General features: G+C 46.2%; 3 protein-coding genes across 6 annotated transcripts; 2 read left to right on the top strand and 1 right to left on the bottom strand.

Annotated features, from left to right (window-relative positions):
- The first annotated feature begins 737 nt into the window (after positions 1-737).
- On the top strand, positions 738-2,206 carry LOC120647253 (outer envelope pore protein 21, chloroplastic-like). 4 transcript variants are annotated; one of them, XM_039923983.1, is made up of 5 exons: positions 750-997; positions 1,065-1,148; positions 1,219-1,371; positions 1,461-1,559; positions 1,974-2,206. In XM_039923983.1, the coding sequence occupies exons 1-5, from the start codon at positions 908-910 to the stop codon at positions 2,055-2,057; spliced, it is 510 nt and encodes a 169-aa protein (XP_039779917.1). In that variant the 5' UTR covers positions 750-907; the 3' UTR covers positions 2,058-2,206. The 4 variants fall into 4 exon arrangements, with proteins under 4 accessions (XP_039779924.1, XP_039779935.1, XP_039779909.1 ...); XM_039924001.1 differs by lacking the exon at positions 1,219-1,371 and having other exon boundaries at positions 747-997; XM_039923975.1 differs by lacking the exon at positions 1,974-2,206 and having other exon boundaries at positions 748-997; positions 1,461-1,967.
- Positions 2,207-2,395: 189 nt separating this feature from the next.
- On the top strand, positions 2,396-3,498 carry LOC120647274 (RING-H2 finger protein ATL80-like). Its single transcript, XM_039924010.1, has one exon. The coding sequence runs from the start codon at positions 2,868-2,870 to the stop codon at positions 3,396-3,398; it is 531 nt and encodes a 176-aa protein (XP_039779944.1). The 5' UTR covers positions 2,396-2,867; the 3' UTR covers positions 3,399-3,498.
- Positions 3,415-6,520, bottom strand: LOC120656623 (monosaccharide-sensing protein 2-like). The gene is made up of 2 exons (XM_039934788.1): positions 4,301-6,520; positions 3,415-3,437 (listed from the first exon to the last, which is right to left on the bottom strand). The coding sequence occupies exons 1-2, from the start codon at positions 6,387-6,389 to the stop codon at positions 3,415-3,417; spliced, it is 2,112 nt and encodes a 703-aa protein (XP_039790722.1). The 5' UTR covers positions 6,390-6,520.
- Positions 6,521-18,704: the final 12,184 nt, after the last annotated feature.

Genomic DNA, 18,704 nt, shown 5'->3' with positions numbered 1-18,704 from the left:
AACTTAAAGAATATAATTATTATCTCACCATAAAAATTTACCATAATTAGACCAAGGAAGATTTAGATATGAATTAATTATAGAAAATTATATATTTAAAATTAAAAATATTGTTTTTACTAAACTATATTATACCGTACAATATGTTCAATGCATTGATATATCCTTTTGGAGTCCAACAAAATTTAATTTAATTTTCTATTTTATGATTTACTATAATTTTTCAAATATTCATCAAAATAAACATAAAAGGGAAAAGGAAAAAACACTAAGAAAAACCACCTAAAAATATTATATATTCGGTTTTCTGAGTTTAGTGAGACAAAATACATGGTTTTCAAATTTAAAGTGGTAACGTAAATTCGGCTTATAATTCAGGGAGATAAATAGGACCCTTTTCTCTTCTTTCCTGCTGCTACGGAGTACTCCACTCTCTACTCTTTTTTTTTCTGAGATTAACTCCACTCTCTACTACACCAGTCTATCGAAAAGGCCAGGCCAGCCCAGTGAAGCCCGCCAAACAAAGTTCTTCTTTCTCTCCTCAGTACAGTAGTAGGTAGAATGGGCGGCCCAATGTCTCCGCGTCGTCGGCGTCGGCTTCACTTTTCCTTTTCCTTGTATACCGTGTTCGGTAGGTTGGAGATGGAGACTGGAGCTAGAATAGTTGAGAGAAAAATACTATTCGACAGGGAGCTGGAGGGAGGCTGGAGCTAGAGCTAGAGGGATGTGAAAAAGAAATCGTGTAGGTGTGTAGCTGGTGACCAGCCGAACAGAGCATCGATCGAATCCCGCCGTCTTGTCAGCCTCTCTCCTCCACAGTCCGCCTCCGCCCGCGCGCCCCCCAGTCTCTGCTGCTGCGCTCCCTCTCCTCCTCGTCCTCCTACTCAAGAGTCAAACAAACCCGTTAATGGAGACCTCCCTGCGCCTACGCGGCGCCGGCGGCCTCCGCATCCACGCCAAGGAGAAGCTTCCCCTCGGCTACAACTCCCTAATACAGGCAGGTTCCCTTCCTTTCCCCATTCGCCTCCCCTCTCCATCGCATTTCATTGGATGATTGACGGCAGGCTCATGGGGAGATGGACGCTGGCACCGCCGGAGCTGCTGCCCCAAGCTACCTTGCTCTCTTTGTCAGGCAATTCTACCCCCAGGTCAGCTCCCTCCCCTCTTTCCCGCTCCAGCCAGACACACCACCTCTGCTCACATTGCCAGATGCGTTAGCTCTCAGCCAACGTCGGAGTTGGCGTCCACTTGCACAAAGGCGATGGCCTCACCTACAACCTTCGCGCCAAGAAGGCCCTCCCCTTCACATCCACTGGCTTGCTAGGACTCAACCTCAAGGCCCGCCTGCTTACCGACACCGAGTTCAAGCCGGTAACTAACTCCCCATTTCCTTTCACAAATCATGCTCGCGTCTTTCTTTAAAGGGGGGCCTGTGATTTCATTTCATCAAACCTGTGCAGAAGAAGAGAACTGGGGCCGTCGAATTCGCCTGGACCATACTTGACTTGAGGAAAGGCCAAGATGTCAGGCTCAAACTTGGCTATGAATTCTATGACAAGGTAACCAAGCCACTCATCATTTATGCCCCGGTTGTGGTTGCACAATCATCTTTTATGCACAACAGACTACATGTAATACAATGCATGGGTGCATTCCAAATGGGGTGCTTAAAGATAAATACGAACAAATCCAGTGTTCTAGAGTCGCATAGTTTTAGTTACATTCAAAATTAGTACCTGTTGGGCCTTGCCATTTTTTTTTTTTTGCCGTGGCTATCTATTTTGCTCCTCGACTTGGAAGCTGGGTACGCTGCTGACAAACAATATTTTTAACTAAGTAAAGCGTCCTACTACATTTGATTTATGCAAAGTAATAGTAGCTTCCAATTTGTGGCTAAGACAAAAGGTGAAAAAAAACAAGAAGACTGACCTGTGCCTTGTTGTGATTTTTTTATAAGTATTATCTGACTGCAGGTGCCTTATCTCCAGCTTAGAGAAAACAATTGGACAGTGAATGCTTATATGGATGGGAAATGGGATGTTAGATTTGATATGTGATCCGAAGCCACTCCTCTAGTCTATGGTGATTGTTTAGGCAGGCTCCTACTGAGTGGTATCATTTCTACTTGTTTGTACTGCACCAGAAATTGCATTCATCCATTATTTACGAGAACCAGAAACTAATCATCACCTGCTTTCATCTACTACTGTAAGTTATCAGCTTTGGTGCTCTTGTCACTACTTCCTCCATCCCAAATTATTAGTTGTTTTGGCTTTTCTAGATACATAGATCTGCTATGCACCTAGACATAATTATAAGTAAGTGATTCCCCGCGCGTTGCTGCAGGATTTGAGAGAGTTTTTTTGATAAGCTATGAGGAGGTTGGGCGTCTTTTATAGTTGCACGAAGGGAGCAGAGAAGTCAGACAATGAGCTGAAAAGTCATCGGTAGTGGCACTCGAGTTATGATCATTATGGGTGATGCTTGTGGAGGATTACGGTCATTATGGTTGATGCTAGTGGAGGATGATGGGGATGATACATGGACGGATGGATTTTAGAGAACACCGATGATCTGACGGTAATGAAAGTAGAAGTGACGTGGCTTAGCATGGTTGCAGATAAATGGGAGTAAATGATCTTTAGTGGGTTGTCTATATAGGTTAGATAGATAGATAGATAGATAATATATATCTAGGTACGTAGTAAAAAATTATGCATCTAGAAAAGTCAAAACGAATCATTTGGGACTACTAATCTGGGACCGAGGGAGCAGTATACTGTAGCCACCTCTATAAATTAAAAGCAGCTGCAGCTGCTCACCCCCAGGGGCAGCACAAGGCAGGAAGCGAGTTTGTTGGGTTGAGCATGCGCGCTCCGGCGAAGAGCCTCCCCCGCTCCCGCTCAGCCGGCAACGGCCCATCTCCATCTCCATCTCCTCCTCCCCTGCTTGGTGATGGTCATGCAGATGCAGCAGGGGACTCGGACACGGTGGTGATCCTGGCGTCTCTCCTCTGCGCCCTCATCTGCGTGGCCGGGCTTGCCCTCGTCGCGCGGTGCACCTGCCGCAGACGCAGCAGCAGTGGCGGGGCCGGCGGCGGCGGCGGCAACCCAAGCGCCGCGGAGGCGCGGGCACCGAGGGGGCTGAAGAAGGCGGCAATCGAGACGCTGCCCACGGTGTCGTTGCAAGCAGCCTCAGCAGCAGGAGAGGAGAGGGAGTGCGCCATCTGCCTGGTGGTGCTGGCCGAGGGAGACGAGCTCCGGCTGCTGCCGGTCTGCGGCCACGGCTTCCATGCGGCCTGCATCGATACCTGGCTGGGCGCCCACGCCAGCTGCCCCTCCTGCCGTGCCGCCGTCCTCACCTGCCGGAGGTGCGGGGCGGCCGCGGCCGCAACCTAGCCAGATATGTATCTGTTCAAGTGCTAATCTCATCATCTACTACAGTAGTATACATAATCAATGAACCGTCACAGTCAGAAAGGCAGCATTTGGGACGGCACGGGCAGGAGAGCAAGCATCTTCGTCCAATTCAAGCCTTGTTTAGTTCCCTTTAAAATTCCAAAACTTTACAAAATTTTCCATCACATCGAATTTTTCAATATATGCATGAAGTATTAAATGTAGCTAAACAAAATAACTAATTTCACAGTTTATCTGTAATTTGCGAGACGAATCTTTTGAGCCTAGTTAATCCATGATGAAATAATAATTATCAAATACAAACGAAAGTGATACAGTGTTTTACATCCAAAAGTTTTTGGATCTAACCAAGGCATCATTCTCTTTAGCTCCTGGCCGATGCTTTTGTTTGGTTTGACCACGCAAAGCGAAGCAAGTGCCGCCTCCACTATCATGCATGCCTCACTCATTTTCTTCTTTAATTTAGTAACACAAGAAGAAGATGACGCAGGGATGGATAGATGATACTCCCTCCGTTTCAAATTATAAGACATTTCAACCATCTTGAAGAGTTAAAGTTTTTTATGTTTAACCAAATTTATATAATAGAATAATAGCATTTATTATATAAACTAAGTACTGTTAGATTCTTTATTAGTTATATTTTCATAGTACATCAATTTGATATCATAAATCTTTATATTTCTCTCTATAATTCTGGTCAAACTTGAGATTATTTTGACTCTTCAAGATTCTTGGGATGTCTTATAATTTAGAACGGAGGGAGTAGATAATAAATGATGCATATATAAATACTCCATGAATCAGCATACATATACGTATAAGTAATGATGAGGGAAAAAGAAGCTTGTAGGATCCGATCCGAGAGCACGATCGATGACAAGTGACTCTGGCTCCGACGTTGAAGAAGTCGATGATGACCTCGAGCGGCAGCCCCTTGGTCTCCGGCACGCGCAGCGCCACGAACCCCAGCGCCAGGCAGCAGACGACGGCGTAGAAGCCGAAGACCCCCGTGAGCCCCACCCAGTTGAGCATCACCGGCAGGCTGTAGGTGACGGCGATGTCGCCGAGCCAGAAGGCCAGCGAGCAGATGGCGATGCACAGCCCGCGCACCCGCGTCGGGAAGATCTCCGCGCACAGGATGTTGGGGATGGGCCCGAACCCCATGACGAAGCAGCACAGGTAGACCACCACGCTCCCCGTGGCCACCGCCGCGTGCGCCGCCGCCGCCATGGGCACCACGCTCGCCGCCACCAGCAGCACCAGCGACGCGATCAGCACCGGGAGCGTCCACAGCAGCAGGCTGCGCCGGCCCGACACGTCCATGAGCCGCATCGCCACGCCGATGGCCGGCAGCATCAGCAGCGTCGTCAGGCCGCTGATGAGGATGGAGGTGGAGTCGGCGCCGAGGCCCAGGCTGGCCAGGAGCACGCTCACGCCGGCCTGCTTCAGGATCTGCGGCGTGTAGTAGAGCACGCCGTTGATGCCCGAGAACTGCTGCAGGACCTGCATTGTGACGCCGCACACCAGGGCGTGCCGCACGCCCGGCGCCATCAGGAGCTCGCGCCAGCTTGAGCTCTGCTCCGCCGCCGCAGGGTGCGCCGGCGCCGGCCCGTGCTCCTCGTCCTCCTCCTGATTCGCCGTGCCGTGAAGGTGCAGGTGCAGCGCCGACTGGCTCACCAGCGCTGCCGCGTGCACACCGCCCTCGCCGCCGCCCGCCTCCTCGTGCAGGTACATCCTCTTCACCACGCCGCCGCTCTCCGGCGCGTACTTCCACGCCAGTTGCCACCCGCCGCCGATGCCCATCGTCGTCGCCGTCTCGTGCTCGTGCATGCTGCTGCGGGCGTCCAGCAGCGGCGCGCGGACACCCTCGTCGTCCGACGCCGCCAGCTGCTCGCCGCTCTCCTCGTCGTCCCAGTCCACGGGCGGCGCCTTGTCGTGGAAGCTCAGCATGCTGCCGAGGTTGGACTTGGAGAAGAGCATGCTGCTGCCCCCCTCAGCAGCTGGGGCGGCGGCGGCGGCCTTGAGGTCGTGCACGCTGCCGAGGAGCGCCACGACGGGGTCCCGGAGGTGGTCCAGCACGCTGCCCTGCCGCGAGCCCAGCCCGACCCCGATGGCGCTGCCCAGCATGCTGCCCTGCCCGCCGGCGCCCAGCGGCAGCGGCTGCGCCACCCACGACATGCCGCGCTCGGGCCCGTACAGCGTCACCTTGCTGTCGCCGGCCTCGCCACCACCATCATCGGCCGGCCCCGGCCCGACGATGTACTCCTCGATGACCGTGTCCCCGGCGGTGCCCAGGCCCTCGACGAGCAGCGCCATCTCCCCGGCCACGTCGTCCCGGCCCCTGAGCATCTGGAGCACGGCCCGGGCCTCCTTCATCCTGCCCTTGCTGACGAGCCAGCGCGGCGACTCGGGCAGGTACCACACGGTGAGGAGCAGGTAGAGCAGCGAGAGCAGCGAGAGGGCACCGAGCATCAGCCGCCACTCGGGCTGCGCCGCCAGCGTCATGGCGAACACCATGCAGTAGGCGAGGAACATGCCGCCGGAGCCGGTGAACTGCGGCAGCGTGTTAAGCAGGCCCCGGATCTCGGGCGGCGCCGTCTCGGAGATGTACACGGGGACGAGAGTGACGGCGAGGCCGATGGCGAAGCCGTCCACGAGGCGCGACAGCAGGAGCACGTGCACGTTGGGCGACCACAGCATGAGGAGGCCGGCGAGAAAGTAGAGCACCGACGAGGCGATGAGCATGGGGCGGCGGCCCACGGAGTCGGAGACGGGGCCGGAGAAGGTGGTGATGACGGTGGCGCCGATCAGCGAGGTGGCGACCACGAGGCCCTCCATGGCGGGCTGCGACTCGAGGTGGAACTCGCGCTTGATGTACAGCACGGCGCCGGCGATGGTGGCGTTGTCCCATCCCTGGAGCATGTTGCCGATCGCCGCGGCGATGGCGACGAGCACGGCGCCCCGCATGTTGCTAGCCAGCTATCCCGCTCCCTCTAGCTGGAGGAGGAAGAAGAGGAAGACTGACCGCGAGATTGATGAGATTGACTTATATAAGGCCGCGCCCGGATCGGATTGCAATTTCTTCCTGCTTTATTTAATTTCTCCACATATTCACATGCATGCTTGCTGTTTCAGTTTGGTTGCTTGATCTAAGATTTATCTTCTTAATATTAATTAACCAGGCCGCTGAGATCGATTGAAAAAAATAAAATCAACCAGATCGAGGCCACGTGGGAATGACTAGCAGATCGATCGCTATACATATAGATTATTAGGATGCAAGAAGAGTCAGGAGGAGGAGTTGTTCCCATGTCCATCTTCTCTCAGATCACATCGATCAGATTCAGATCTTCCCTTGCACAGTTTCGCTGCGTTGCCGCCAATTCAACGTGGTTACCCACTCGCTCCACTCTGCCACTCTGGACTCCATCTGGGGGCCGCCCTTCCGATCCAATCACACCCTCCCCATATTTACACCGATTATTCAAACCTGTACTTCCTTTTTCGAGCTGCACAAAAACAAGTACCGTTGGTACCAAATAAAAAAAAATCCAAACATCACAATGCAAGATAAAAGAAAAGATGTTTCAGCTGGAGAAACACCCTTTTCTTCTTGTTTCAAAAACGGCCCTTCAACTAATTAACAGCAGGGTTGTATTTAGTGTAGGCCTGTTAGGCTGAAATCGATTGGGGATTCCAGTTTCATCTCACCTCACTCTAGTTCAATGTCTTGTACATTGTGTACCATCTGCTGTAGTGCAAATGGAGTACTATGTATTATTTATGCCAGCCCTGGTGGTGTTTAGTTTTACAATCTGCAGTGTGCCATAGCCTTTTTCTTTTATTTATTTTCTCCTATTTATTTTTCTTTTGCCCCAATGAAATGGACGGTTGAACCAACTGATTAATACATCCAGAATTTGATCATTCTACAGATTGCAACAATGGATTATGCACTCGATATGATGGACCCATTCCTATCAAAAAAAAACTCGATGAACCCATGCACAGGGCTAAATCTGCCACGGCACCCAATGCAGTTTGCACGGCTGTCATCGTATCAGAAAACCCTGATGTTTTTCTTCTTTCATTTATAATTAGTCCCATTATTATTCTCTCTTGACCGGGATAACAGCATACAGATATAGATTGAAATTCAAACATCTCAATAATTGTTGTGGTATATAAATAAATGTATATATATATATATATCTTATTGCCCCGCGAGCACAAATTAAAGTTGAGTCACTGCTTCGTAGGATTATCAGACAGCAATGGACCATTCTGTCTCAAAAGAAAAACAGCTAGCAATAAACCATTCTAAGAAAATAAGAAACAAAATAAGAACATGCCAAGGTAAAAAAAACATATATTGAACTAGCATTTCGATTTTTAATCAACCATTGTTCATTCATTCCCTAATAGGATTTGGAATGGAAGAAAGGAATCCATAAAATGCTAAACTATATATATATATATATATATATATATATATATATATATATATATATATATATGGCATATATCTCTGACATGTAACTGACGAGGCATGGTTTGCATCCAGATAAGACATCGTCTGATATTACTTTTTCTTATTTTTCCTCAATGAAAAAAATAATAACAAATCAAAGTGAAGCTAGGTCAAGAAAGTGGCCGGCCAGTTATTTTAGCAGCTAGCTGGGAAACAATGCAAGATGCAAATTAAGTTGACTTGAAAGCCATTGGGATAGGATTTGTGTGTCGTATCTCCTCAATGTGATGTGGAGGCAAGTAATAGCCCATCCAATCACCCTCCCCATATTTACACCAATTATTCAAAAAAAGATGAGAGCTAAACACCAAACTTGAGGGCTAATGGATGGGCTAAACTTAGCTAAACTTCAAAAAAAAAGTCTCTAAACTGTAGGTAGGAAGGGAGAGGTAATGGGTGTTAATGACAACAATGACTTTGGAAATGATTAAGGTTCCATTTGTGTTAATGACTAAATTTTAGCACTAGCACATCCATTTGTGAGCTAACGGGAGCTAATGCAAACCAACAACTTGAAAAAGACTAAGATACCCCTAACTTTGTAAAAAGGGAAGAGGAAAGTGGAGCGTGGATTTCCTGTAGGTGCTGCCCCTGAGACGGCAAATTTACCATTGTCTATCCTACCTGTGGTGAAGCTAGACATTTGAAGCGTTGGGCCGGGGTTTGAGTAGAGTAATCTTATTTTTTCTACAGTAGCACTAAGGCATTTGCCGGGGACTGCAGCTCCGCCCCTGGATCCTGCGAATTTAAACCGATGCTCTATCACCACCAGCAAAGTGGAGGAGGAAGAGAGCAACGAGGGGGGGAGGCTTTTTGTTCTCGAATACACATAAGAGTTGTGCATCATTATATTAAGAAGAAAAGAGTTTTATAGATTTTAACCCTATTCATTAGTCATGTCTCGAAACATGCTAAAGTTTAGCCTATATTAAAATACTTTAATATCAATCAATTGTATTCTTTTTCCTAATAAAAAAGGAATCTTCTTGCACATTGATCGACCCTGAAAAGAAAGGAAGTTGATTCTATATATAGATGCTCGCATCGCATCAGGGTTTAGGAAAGTGTTTGTCAAGTTTTGGAAAGTCAACCAAGCGTGCCAGTCAATTTGACCTGTAATTGACAAGAAATAAAACAAAGTCAAATTCGAGAGCGTATCGGCTGAAATTCCGAATATCTCTTACACAGGCGTATCAGCAGGCTATGCCGATATAGATAATGACAAAAGGGTATTAAATGTGTGCGTGTAATAAATAAGCGCGTCGGCAGAATCAGCCGATGCGAAGAACAACAGAATCAGCTTAAAGATGCCGATTGTGCGTATATAATAGGTTCTAAGCTACTAATGTGTAACTCAGATAATGTGATGCTCGAAACATATCTAAACCAGCTTTTGAGATAACAAGATGTTAATCCAAAACCTAAAGCCGATCTAATATGTTTCTAGCGAATAGATGTGATAATGGCAAAAAGCACAGGAAAACCTACAAATCTAGCCGATATCGATAATTTGTGAATAAATCTAGACGAGAAAACAGCGATTCGTCCGAGATCAAAGTCTAGATAAACTCGATAACTTTTGAATAGATCTGAACGAAGCCACAACGATACGCCTGGTAGCTAAAACTCAAATATACTCGGTAAAACGAAAAACTCATCAGAAACCAAGGCCGTGTTTGGTTACTACAGGGAATTTTACGCGTATGTTTTCTGAGAAAAGAATCTCGCATGTATGGAGTACTAAATGAAGTCTATTTGCAAAACTTTTTCAGAAATGAGTGTAACTTTTTGAGACGAATCTAACGACGGTAATTAATTGATCATTTGCTACAGTGACCGTTCTCTAATCACGCGGTCAAAAGCCTCATTAGATTCGTCTCGCAATTTACACGGGGGTTGTGGAGGTGGTTTTATAATTAGACTTCATTTTATACTCTAAATTAGTGGTCAAAGGGCCAAAAAAATTCGCGAAATTTTTTACACCCCTAACCAAACACAGCCCAAGTCGTTTGAATGTGAGACGTCCTTGATCAACTCGAAAGAACACGTCGAAAAGAGAAAAGAAAAGGCGAAATCACCGAAAAAAGTGCAAAAGAAATTGTAAATTGTTGTTGTATTGGATATGTATCAAGTTTTTTCGGTCCCTTACAACTGATATATATATAGCCTAACGCTATCGAGTCCTAGCCGATTACGGCAAACATTACTTGACTATAAAGAAAAGACTTTCTAATTTTAAACTATACTAAGATATTACAACCAAATCGTCAAGATTTTTGTAGAGTCCGTGTCCTCTTCTCCTTCCCTGACTTCATCGGCAACTCTCCATCGGCCGAGCACCAGAGCGGGCGAATCAGCATCTTCAAAGCATATTCTTCTGGTCCATCGGACAGGCTCTATCGGCCGATTCCAACCCTGTTCATCTTTTGGTTTCTTTCAAATCGGCTATCTTCTTTTTATCAAAATCACCTTCCATGACACGTGTCAAAAAACGGTGTCAACACATGCCCCCTAGTTTCGGAATAATTTATTTTGTTCTGAAACCATCTTGATTCATAATTGCCCCCTGCACCAACACTCCAATCAATATTTAGAGCAATTCCTCATATCTTGTGCACACGGCACGCTTAGTACAGCCGGGTAATACTCTTCTTTGCCCTTGGCCCTTTGCCTTCTATCCACACAAATTCAACGCGCCGATTTATCTTCTATCTTTTCACCTCATCAGGTTGGCCCATAAATATCACCCCCGTCCTGGCATCGGCAACAAGCCTTCATTAGCTACAGCATTTCCTTTCTCCCTCCTCCAACAAAAACCCTAGGTTTTTCTGTAGCAATGGCGGGCTTCAAGCATTCCGATGAGGGCCCTTCTGACGCCCCGCCGGCAATCCGCTGCCGTTTGGAGTAAATCCTCCTCTTCCATCTTGGATTGCCATGCTTTTATTTGACATCGATCTTTAATTTCTTTGTATTTTCCTGTGAAGTGATGACGCTTCTTCTGGTTCCTCTGGTTCGGAGGGCCCCCCTTTCCCTGACATTCCGGAGAGCACCAAGGAGTCCATTCGCCAGCTTCTTCGTGAGAAGGACAAAACTCGGCAGAATTACTCAGAAGAGACCATCAGGTCTCAGTGCCTCGCCTCCGAATTGGAGGCCACAAGCCGACCGGACCATTGTCCGGGCCCAACTCACCGCTGCCGACTCCAGGGTCGCTTGTAAGCTATATTTCTTATGCACTGCTTCTTTACCTTCTCGAATCTTCATCTCTGACCCTTTGCTCCGTCAGCCCTGGAGTCACAGGTCCAGATTCTCCACGCCGCAGCAGTCACCGCCACCGAGTCCGTGAACCCCGCGGCAACACCGTGGCCGCCCGCCTGCAGGACATCCCTCGCCGCGTCCGGGAGGTCGCCGGGCATGGAGTCCGCCGCGGAGCCGCCGTAGCCCTCGCCACAGCCCAGTTCCAGTCCGGCCACGACTTCTTGCAGGTCGAGCCGGTTCATCTCCCGCTGGGCAGCAAGGACTGGTGGGCCTTCGAGGAGCTTGCCGACGACATGGAAATGGCAGCCACCGCCATCTCCGAAGAAGTTAGCATAGAGGCGGTCATCGACAATGTCTTCGCCGATGATTAGATTTCTAGGAGTAGCATCTTTCTAGAAATAGCCTATTGCTGTATCGGCCCGATCATCTGATCGGGCCTTTTGTAAACAATATCATTAATGAAGTATTTCCCCTCCCTGTTAACCTCCACTGCAACTTTTCAATTGACAATGCAAAAAATCAACTTTGACCCAAATTTGAACAATCTGGACTGTGTAGATTTTTTGCACTAAGGGCGATATATATCATATCGGCCACAACAATTTAACCGATAACTTAAATTAACCGGCTATGCATCCACCCAAATACTAGGATAATACTTCTTTAAATATAAGCATTGCCAGGAACACATCTGTTTATTCTGAATGACCCTTCCCATGTTGGTGACCATTTTCCGAATTTCGAACTCTTCGTTCCTATCGGCAAAATCAACTTTCAAACCAACTCTCCTTGCTCAAAAGCTTTTGTTTTTACCTTTTTGTCATACCATCGGCCAATTCTGGCTTTATTTGCCTCAATATTCGCAAGAGCCTTCAGCCGATGGCCAGCCAAATCTTCCAATTCATCTTTCATTAAAACCGAATACTCATCGGCAGTTAACTAATCTTGAAATGTAACACGTCGTGAATCAAGTTTTAATTCCCACGGGACACCTTTGTAGCACCGTGACAAGCCATCCTATATGCCCACAAAGCCTCATTAAGCACAGTATGCCACTTCCTAGGATATTCATCAATCTTTCTCTTGATCAACTTGATGACCCCTTTGTTAGACGCTTCCGCTTGACCATTAGTTTGGGCATAATATGAAGAAGAATTCGGCAATTTAATCTCCATTATAGTGGCAAATTCTTCAAATTCCTCCGAAGTAAACATAGTACCTTGATCGGTTGTAATAGTTTGTGGAATACCAAACTGATTGATAATATGCTCTGTGACAAACTTTATCATCTCTTTTGGCGTAACATTTTTCAGAGGAATTGCTTCAACCCACTTGGTGAAATAATCGGTGGCCACTAAGATAAACTTATGATTCTTGCTGGATGGGGGTATATCTGGCCGATCAAATCAATTCCCCATCCTCTGAATGGCCATGGCTTGATTATGGGATTCATGGCCGACGCAGGGGCTCTTTGCACGTTCCCAAACTTCTGGCATTCTTGCAACCTCTGTAATATGTGAAGCAATCTTCTAATATTATTGGCCAAAAATACCCATTTCTCCTAATCACCCATTTCATCTTATAGGCCGATTGATGGGACCCACAAACACCTTCATGAATTTCACCTATTAACACTTTTGCTTCGTCTTTATCAATGCATTTGATCAAAACTCCATCAATCGTCCCATAATACAAATCTTCTTCCAATAACACATACTTGATTGCTTGAAATCTGACCTTTCTGTCTACTTTCTTGGAGGGATCTTTCAAATAATCAACAATCTCTTTTCTCCAATCATCGGCTGTTAATTCCAAGGCCATCACCCCATCCATCAGCCGATACCCTGAAGCATGCTGAGCCAGCCGATTTGCATCACTATTGTGAAACTTTGGAACATGTTCAATGGTCATCTTTTTAAATTCTTTTAGCAATTGGAGACACTCTTCATGATACAAACGCAAAATTGAATCAACTGATTAATCACCAACATGCAATCTCCAAAAATTTCAATAGCATCAGTTTTGATTTCTCGAAGCAATTGAGTCCCATTGAGAATAGTGCGATATTCAGCTTGATTATTGGTTGCAGATGCTTCAATTGGAAATGAAAACTCAAAATTTGTCCCCCCCGAGGGGAGATTAGCACCACACCAATTCCAGAACCATTGTCACATGAAGATCCATCAAAGAATAAAGTCCAGGGAACAAGATCTACCATGCTCAGCTCTGGTCCACAATGTTGCACAACAAAATCGGCTATGGCTTAGCCTTTAACTGCTTTAGATGATTCATACCTCAAATCAAATTCTGATAAAGCTAGAATCCACTTCTCTATTCTCCCATTTAAAATCGGCAACGAGAGCATATATCTAATGACATCATCTTTACTCACGACAATACACTCAGCCGATAATAAATAATGTCTAAGCTTGGTACAAGAAAAATATAAGCAAAGACAAAGTCTTTCGACCAGAGAATACCTGATTTCGGCATCTAGCAATCTTCTACTCACAAAATATATATCCCTTTCTTTTTCTTCAAATTCTTGAATAAGGGCCGATCCGATAGCACGTTCATCAGCCGATAAATATAATTTAAACGGCTTGTACTTTTGGGGAGGAACCAATACTGGAGGATTCACCAAATAACGTTTGATTTCGTCCAATATCTTCTGATGTTCCTCTCCCCTATACGAATTCTTGATCGGCCTTCAGCTTTAGTAATGAGCTGAACGGTTGAATCTTTTCGGACAGATTAGATATAAATCTCCAAATAAAATTAATTTTGCCGATCAATGACTGAAGTTCAACTTTTGTTGTAGGGGCTTCAACCTTGTCAATGGCGGATATAGTCTTCTGACTAATCTCGATCCCTCGCTCATGCACCATAAAATCCAAGAATTGGCCAGCCGACACACTAAAGGCACACTTATTTGGATTCATCTTCAAACCGTGCCTTCTTGTGCACTCTAAAGCTCTACGCAGATCGGCCAAATGCTTTTGGTGCCCCTTTGACTTCACAACTACGTCGTCAATATATATTTCCACAATTTTGCCGATGAGTTCATGAAAAATATAATTCATGGCTCTTTGATATGTAGCACCGGCATTTTTCAGTCTGAAGGTCATGACTACCCATTCGAGCAAACCAAGATGTCCTGGACATCTGATCGCAGTTTTGTGGATATCTTCTTCTGCCATAAAAATCTGATTGTACCCAGCATTGCCATCCATAAAACTGATCACCTTGTGCCCAGCAGCGGCGTCTACCAACATATCGGCTATCGGCATGGGGTAACCATCCATCGGCGTAGCCTTGTTGAGATCCCTGAAATCAATACACTCATAATTTGTCATTCTTCTTGTAAACAGGAACCACATTAGAAATCCATTCGGCATAACGACACTGCCGAATAAAATTAGCTTCGATTAAACGTGTGATCTCGGCCTTTATATCTGGCAAAATTTTAGAATTGCACCGTCTTGCTCCTTGCTGATATGGCCGATATCCCGATTTTTTGGGTAAACGATGCTCCACAATAGATCTATCCAAGCCAGGCATCTCGTAATATTCCCAAGCAAAGCAATTTTTGTATTCCTTCAACAAACTCTTCAATTCCTGCTTGTATTCGGGATCCAGATTAGCACTAATAAACGTTGGCCTTGGTCTATCACCATCTCCGATATCAATTTCTTCCAGTAAATCGGCCGATGTAAACCCATGCCCCAATTTTTCTTCTTCTTCTAGGAACTCATCCATTAGGAACTTTCTGAAGAACCGACTGCTTGGATCAGTATGGAACTATTACCGGCCGATTCATCATCAGCCTTAGCTTTAACACGCCAGACCTGCGTCTTGACCCCTTTCTTGTTCAAAGTCTGCTCTTGCTCTTCCTCTATAATCTCCGGCTGGCGAAGCCTCTGAACACATCACTTCTGAGATCTGGTCAAACCTCCTAGACACCACTGAGGTTGACCTGAATGATCAGGCTCATGTTCTGGAGCTCTCCGCATCGGCTGATCGTCTTGCACTCTGTCATCGGCCATCTGTTCCAGCCGATCGTGTGCGGGTACTCTTCTTCCAGCAGAATCACGTAGTATGGTCCTGCCCCACAGTCGATCATGCACTGATACCCTTTTTCCTAGCTGATCATGCATAGGGGTACGTTCACGTCGATAGGGTTCATCAACATGATGTGGCTTCTTATATGATCGGCTGCCTTGACCATTGCATTCGGGACAATCATATGCCAAAGGCAATGTCAACCCTTCTTTCCAACAGTAGACAAAGAAAGGACACCGCCAATGATCTTTCTCAAGACGTGCCTCTTCCTCTTTGTGTTGCCGTCTTTCACGATCACGCTGAAACTTGTTCAACAGCATTTGAGACGTGACATGTCTACGCGGCGCCGATGAACGCTCAGCCTCGTCCTGTGGACTCTTTCTTTTGACCTCATTGGCCGCTATCTGCGCATTATGATCAATAGCTCCAGATTTCTTGGCTGATGATGACGTTAGAATCTTGGCATGAGAAGGACCTTTATTTCTAGCCACATCAACCATATTTGTAGTGAACGGATGTCCGTCAATCTTCATCGTATTCTTGGGAGTCTCAAACTTCAACTTCTCTTGCTCGAAAGCCATTTGAATTTGCTGCCGGAAGACCTTGCATTCATTTGTATCATGCGACGTAGCATTGTGCCACTTGCAGTACTTCATGTTCTTGAGCTCGCCCTCCGATGGGATCTTGTGGTATAGCTTGAGTTTGATTAACCCTTCCGACAATAACAAGTCAAAAATCTTGTCGGCTTTGGTGATGTCAAACCCGCAAGTTTCAGGCTGTTTTGTATCCACTCAACCGATGTGACCGTCTCTTGCTCCTCTTCAGAGTCATCATTAGCGGAATATTCCATATAGTTTATCTTTTTTTGAAAAGGTTTCTTGGACTCATAAGATCAAGTCTCTCCTGTCATCCGACTTGCGATCTGGCTAATGCTCTCAAACTCTTGCGATGCATACTTGTCTTTAATGTGTGGCAAGAGCCCATTAAATGCTGCAACGGCCAATTGCTGATCGGACAGAATCAGACTGTAACACCGGTTCTTGACATTTTTGAACCTTTGGATAAAAGCAACAACCGATTCGTCGTTTCTCTGTCTCAAACTAGTCAAATCAGTCAACTTTAACTCAGTAATTCCAGAGAAGAAGAACTGATGAAACTGTCTTTCTAAATCGGCCCAATATAATATGGAGTTTGCTGGTAAGGTGGTAAACCAAGCAAAGGCCGATCCAGACAAAGACAAGGAGAACAACCTAACCCTGAGCGCGTCATGATTGCCTGCTTCTCCCAACTGTAGAAGGAACCTATTGACATGTTCCATTTTGGAAACTTCTCCCTGCCCTGAGAACTTTGTGAAGTCAGGCATCTTGTACTTATGCGGGAGAGGAATCTGATTATAAACCGGAGGATAAAGAGTTTTGTACATAACAGATTGTTGCTTCGGCCTCAAGCCAAACTGCTCCCTCATCACTTCAGCTATCTTCGCCTTCCAATCAACTTGCTGATCAACCGCTGGCATCTGCTGAGCTATATGATTTGTCGGCTGTTCAGTCGATTGCATCTGGTGTGCATGTTGAGCTACCCAATTGGGTGTCTGCTGAGTCATCGTTGGCTGTGGAGCCGATGGACTAGCCGATTGTTGGCCAGTAGTATCCATGTACGACACATTGACATATCGTAGTTGTCCAGTCGCCTGATCATGGAAAACCTAGTTGACTCCTTTCTGGTGAGGGGATTGTGAAAGCAGGATTTCTGTAGGAGACTGGGGCTGGAGCATAATTGCGAGACGCTGCTGCGGGGTCATTGGCGGTGGCGCCGATGCATTGGATTGTGCAGCCATCTGTGGACTCCATGTGCCCTGTACATACTGCTGTGCTGTCGATGCATTCTGTTGGGATCCCATCGGCTGGGTGACCGATGGATCATTCCGAAGAGTCATCGGCTGAGTAGCCGATGCATTCGACTGCATCTTGGGTGGCGTAGAGAAGAAATCAGGAGGCATGCCATACCCAGTGGCAGGATTCTATCTTTTTGGAAACACGGACGCAGACCCATCTTGCACAGATGTGGTAATAGACGGAGCAGTTGAGTAGAAAGGACCTGCCGCAGCCGTTGATGCTGCGGTAGTAACCTGTGGGGTTGCCTGACTGTTACTTGTCCCTGCCTGGCTATTTGGAGCCGACAAAACTGCTGCCATAGATATTTCCAATGGTGTATACTGCATCTGACTTGGCTCCATGTAACAAGGACCCACGCAACCTGGAAACGTGCCTTCAGTAAAAGTCTTGACCACCGCGTTGTGTACCGTGCTGCCCATAACTATTGCACTCTTGATAAATGCCTGTGCCACAGCTTAACTAATTGCATCTATCATCTTATTCTCACGCTGCACTTCTGTCAACAGCTGGAAGGATGAGAGATTAAACTTTTTAATGACATCACCAGATCTGGTGACACTGTATGACTTGAGACATTCACGTTTAAAATTCTCCACCCTCTCCTCATATTCCTTCCTTTGATCTTATTTGAGTTTGTCTTCAGGAACAGGAACGTAATTTTCTTCACTCACATCAGATTTTTCAGTAACTTCCACCATGTTGAAACTTTCAGTCCCACCGAGTGTGCCAAAAGATGTGTTGACGCAAAAATCAACACACTGGAATCCGAAGGCAAGTGTTCACCAAGCTCCGGAAAGTCAACCAAACGTGCCAGTCAATTTGACCTGTAATTGGCAAGGGATAAAACAAAGTCAAACTCGAGAGCGTATCGGCTGTAATTCCGAATATCTCTCACACAGGCGTATCGGCAGGCTATGCCGATACCGGTAACGACAAAATGGTATTAAATGCGTGCGTGTAATAAATAAGCGCGTCGGCGGAATCAGCCGATGCGAAGAACAGCAGAATCAGCTTAAAGTGGCCGATTGTGCGTATATAACAGGATCTAAGCTACGAATGTGTAACTCAGATAATGTGATGCTCGAAACAGATCTAAACCAGCTTTTGAGATAACAAGATGTTAATCCAAAACCTAAAGCCGATCTAATATGTTTCTAGCGAATAGATGTGATAATAGCCAAAAAAATACAGAAAAACCTACAAATCTAGCCGATATCGATAATTTGTGAATAAATCTAGACGAGAAAATAGCGATATGCTCGAGATCAAAGCCTAGATAAACTCAATAACTTTTGAATAGATCTGAACGAAGCCACAGCGATACGCCCGGTAGCTAAAGCTCAAATATACTCGGTAAAATGAAAAACTCACCAGCAAATCAAATCACTCGAATGTGAGACGTCCTTGATCAATTCGAAAGAACTCGTCGAAAAGAGAAAAGAAAAGGCAAAATCGCCGGAAAAAGTGCAAAAGGAATTGTAAATTATTGTTGTATTGGATGTGTATCAAGTTTTTTCGGTCTCTTACAACTGATATATA

Source organism: Panicum virgatum, chromosome 1K (genome assembly GCF_016808335.1).
Source record: "Panicum virgatum strain AP13 chromosome 1K, P.virgatum_v5, whole genome shotgun sequence".
Classification (NCBI taxonomy): Eukaryota; Viridiplantae; Streptophyta; class Magnoliopsida; order Poales; family Poaceae; genus Panicum; species Panicum virgatum.
The sequence above is the reverse complement of the archived record's forward strand: the minus strand, read 5'-3'. Positions and strand labels throughout refer to the sequence as shown.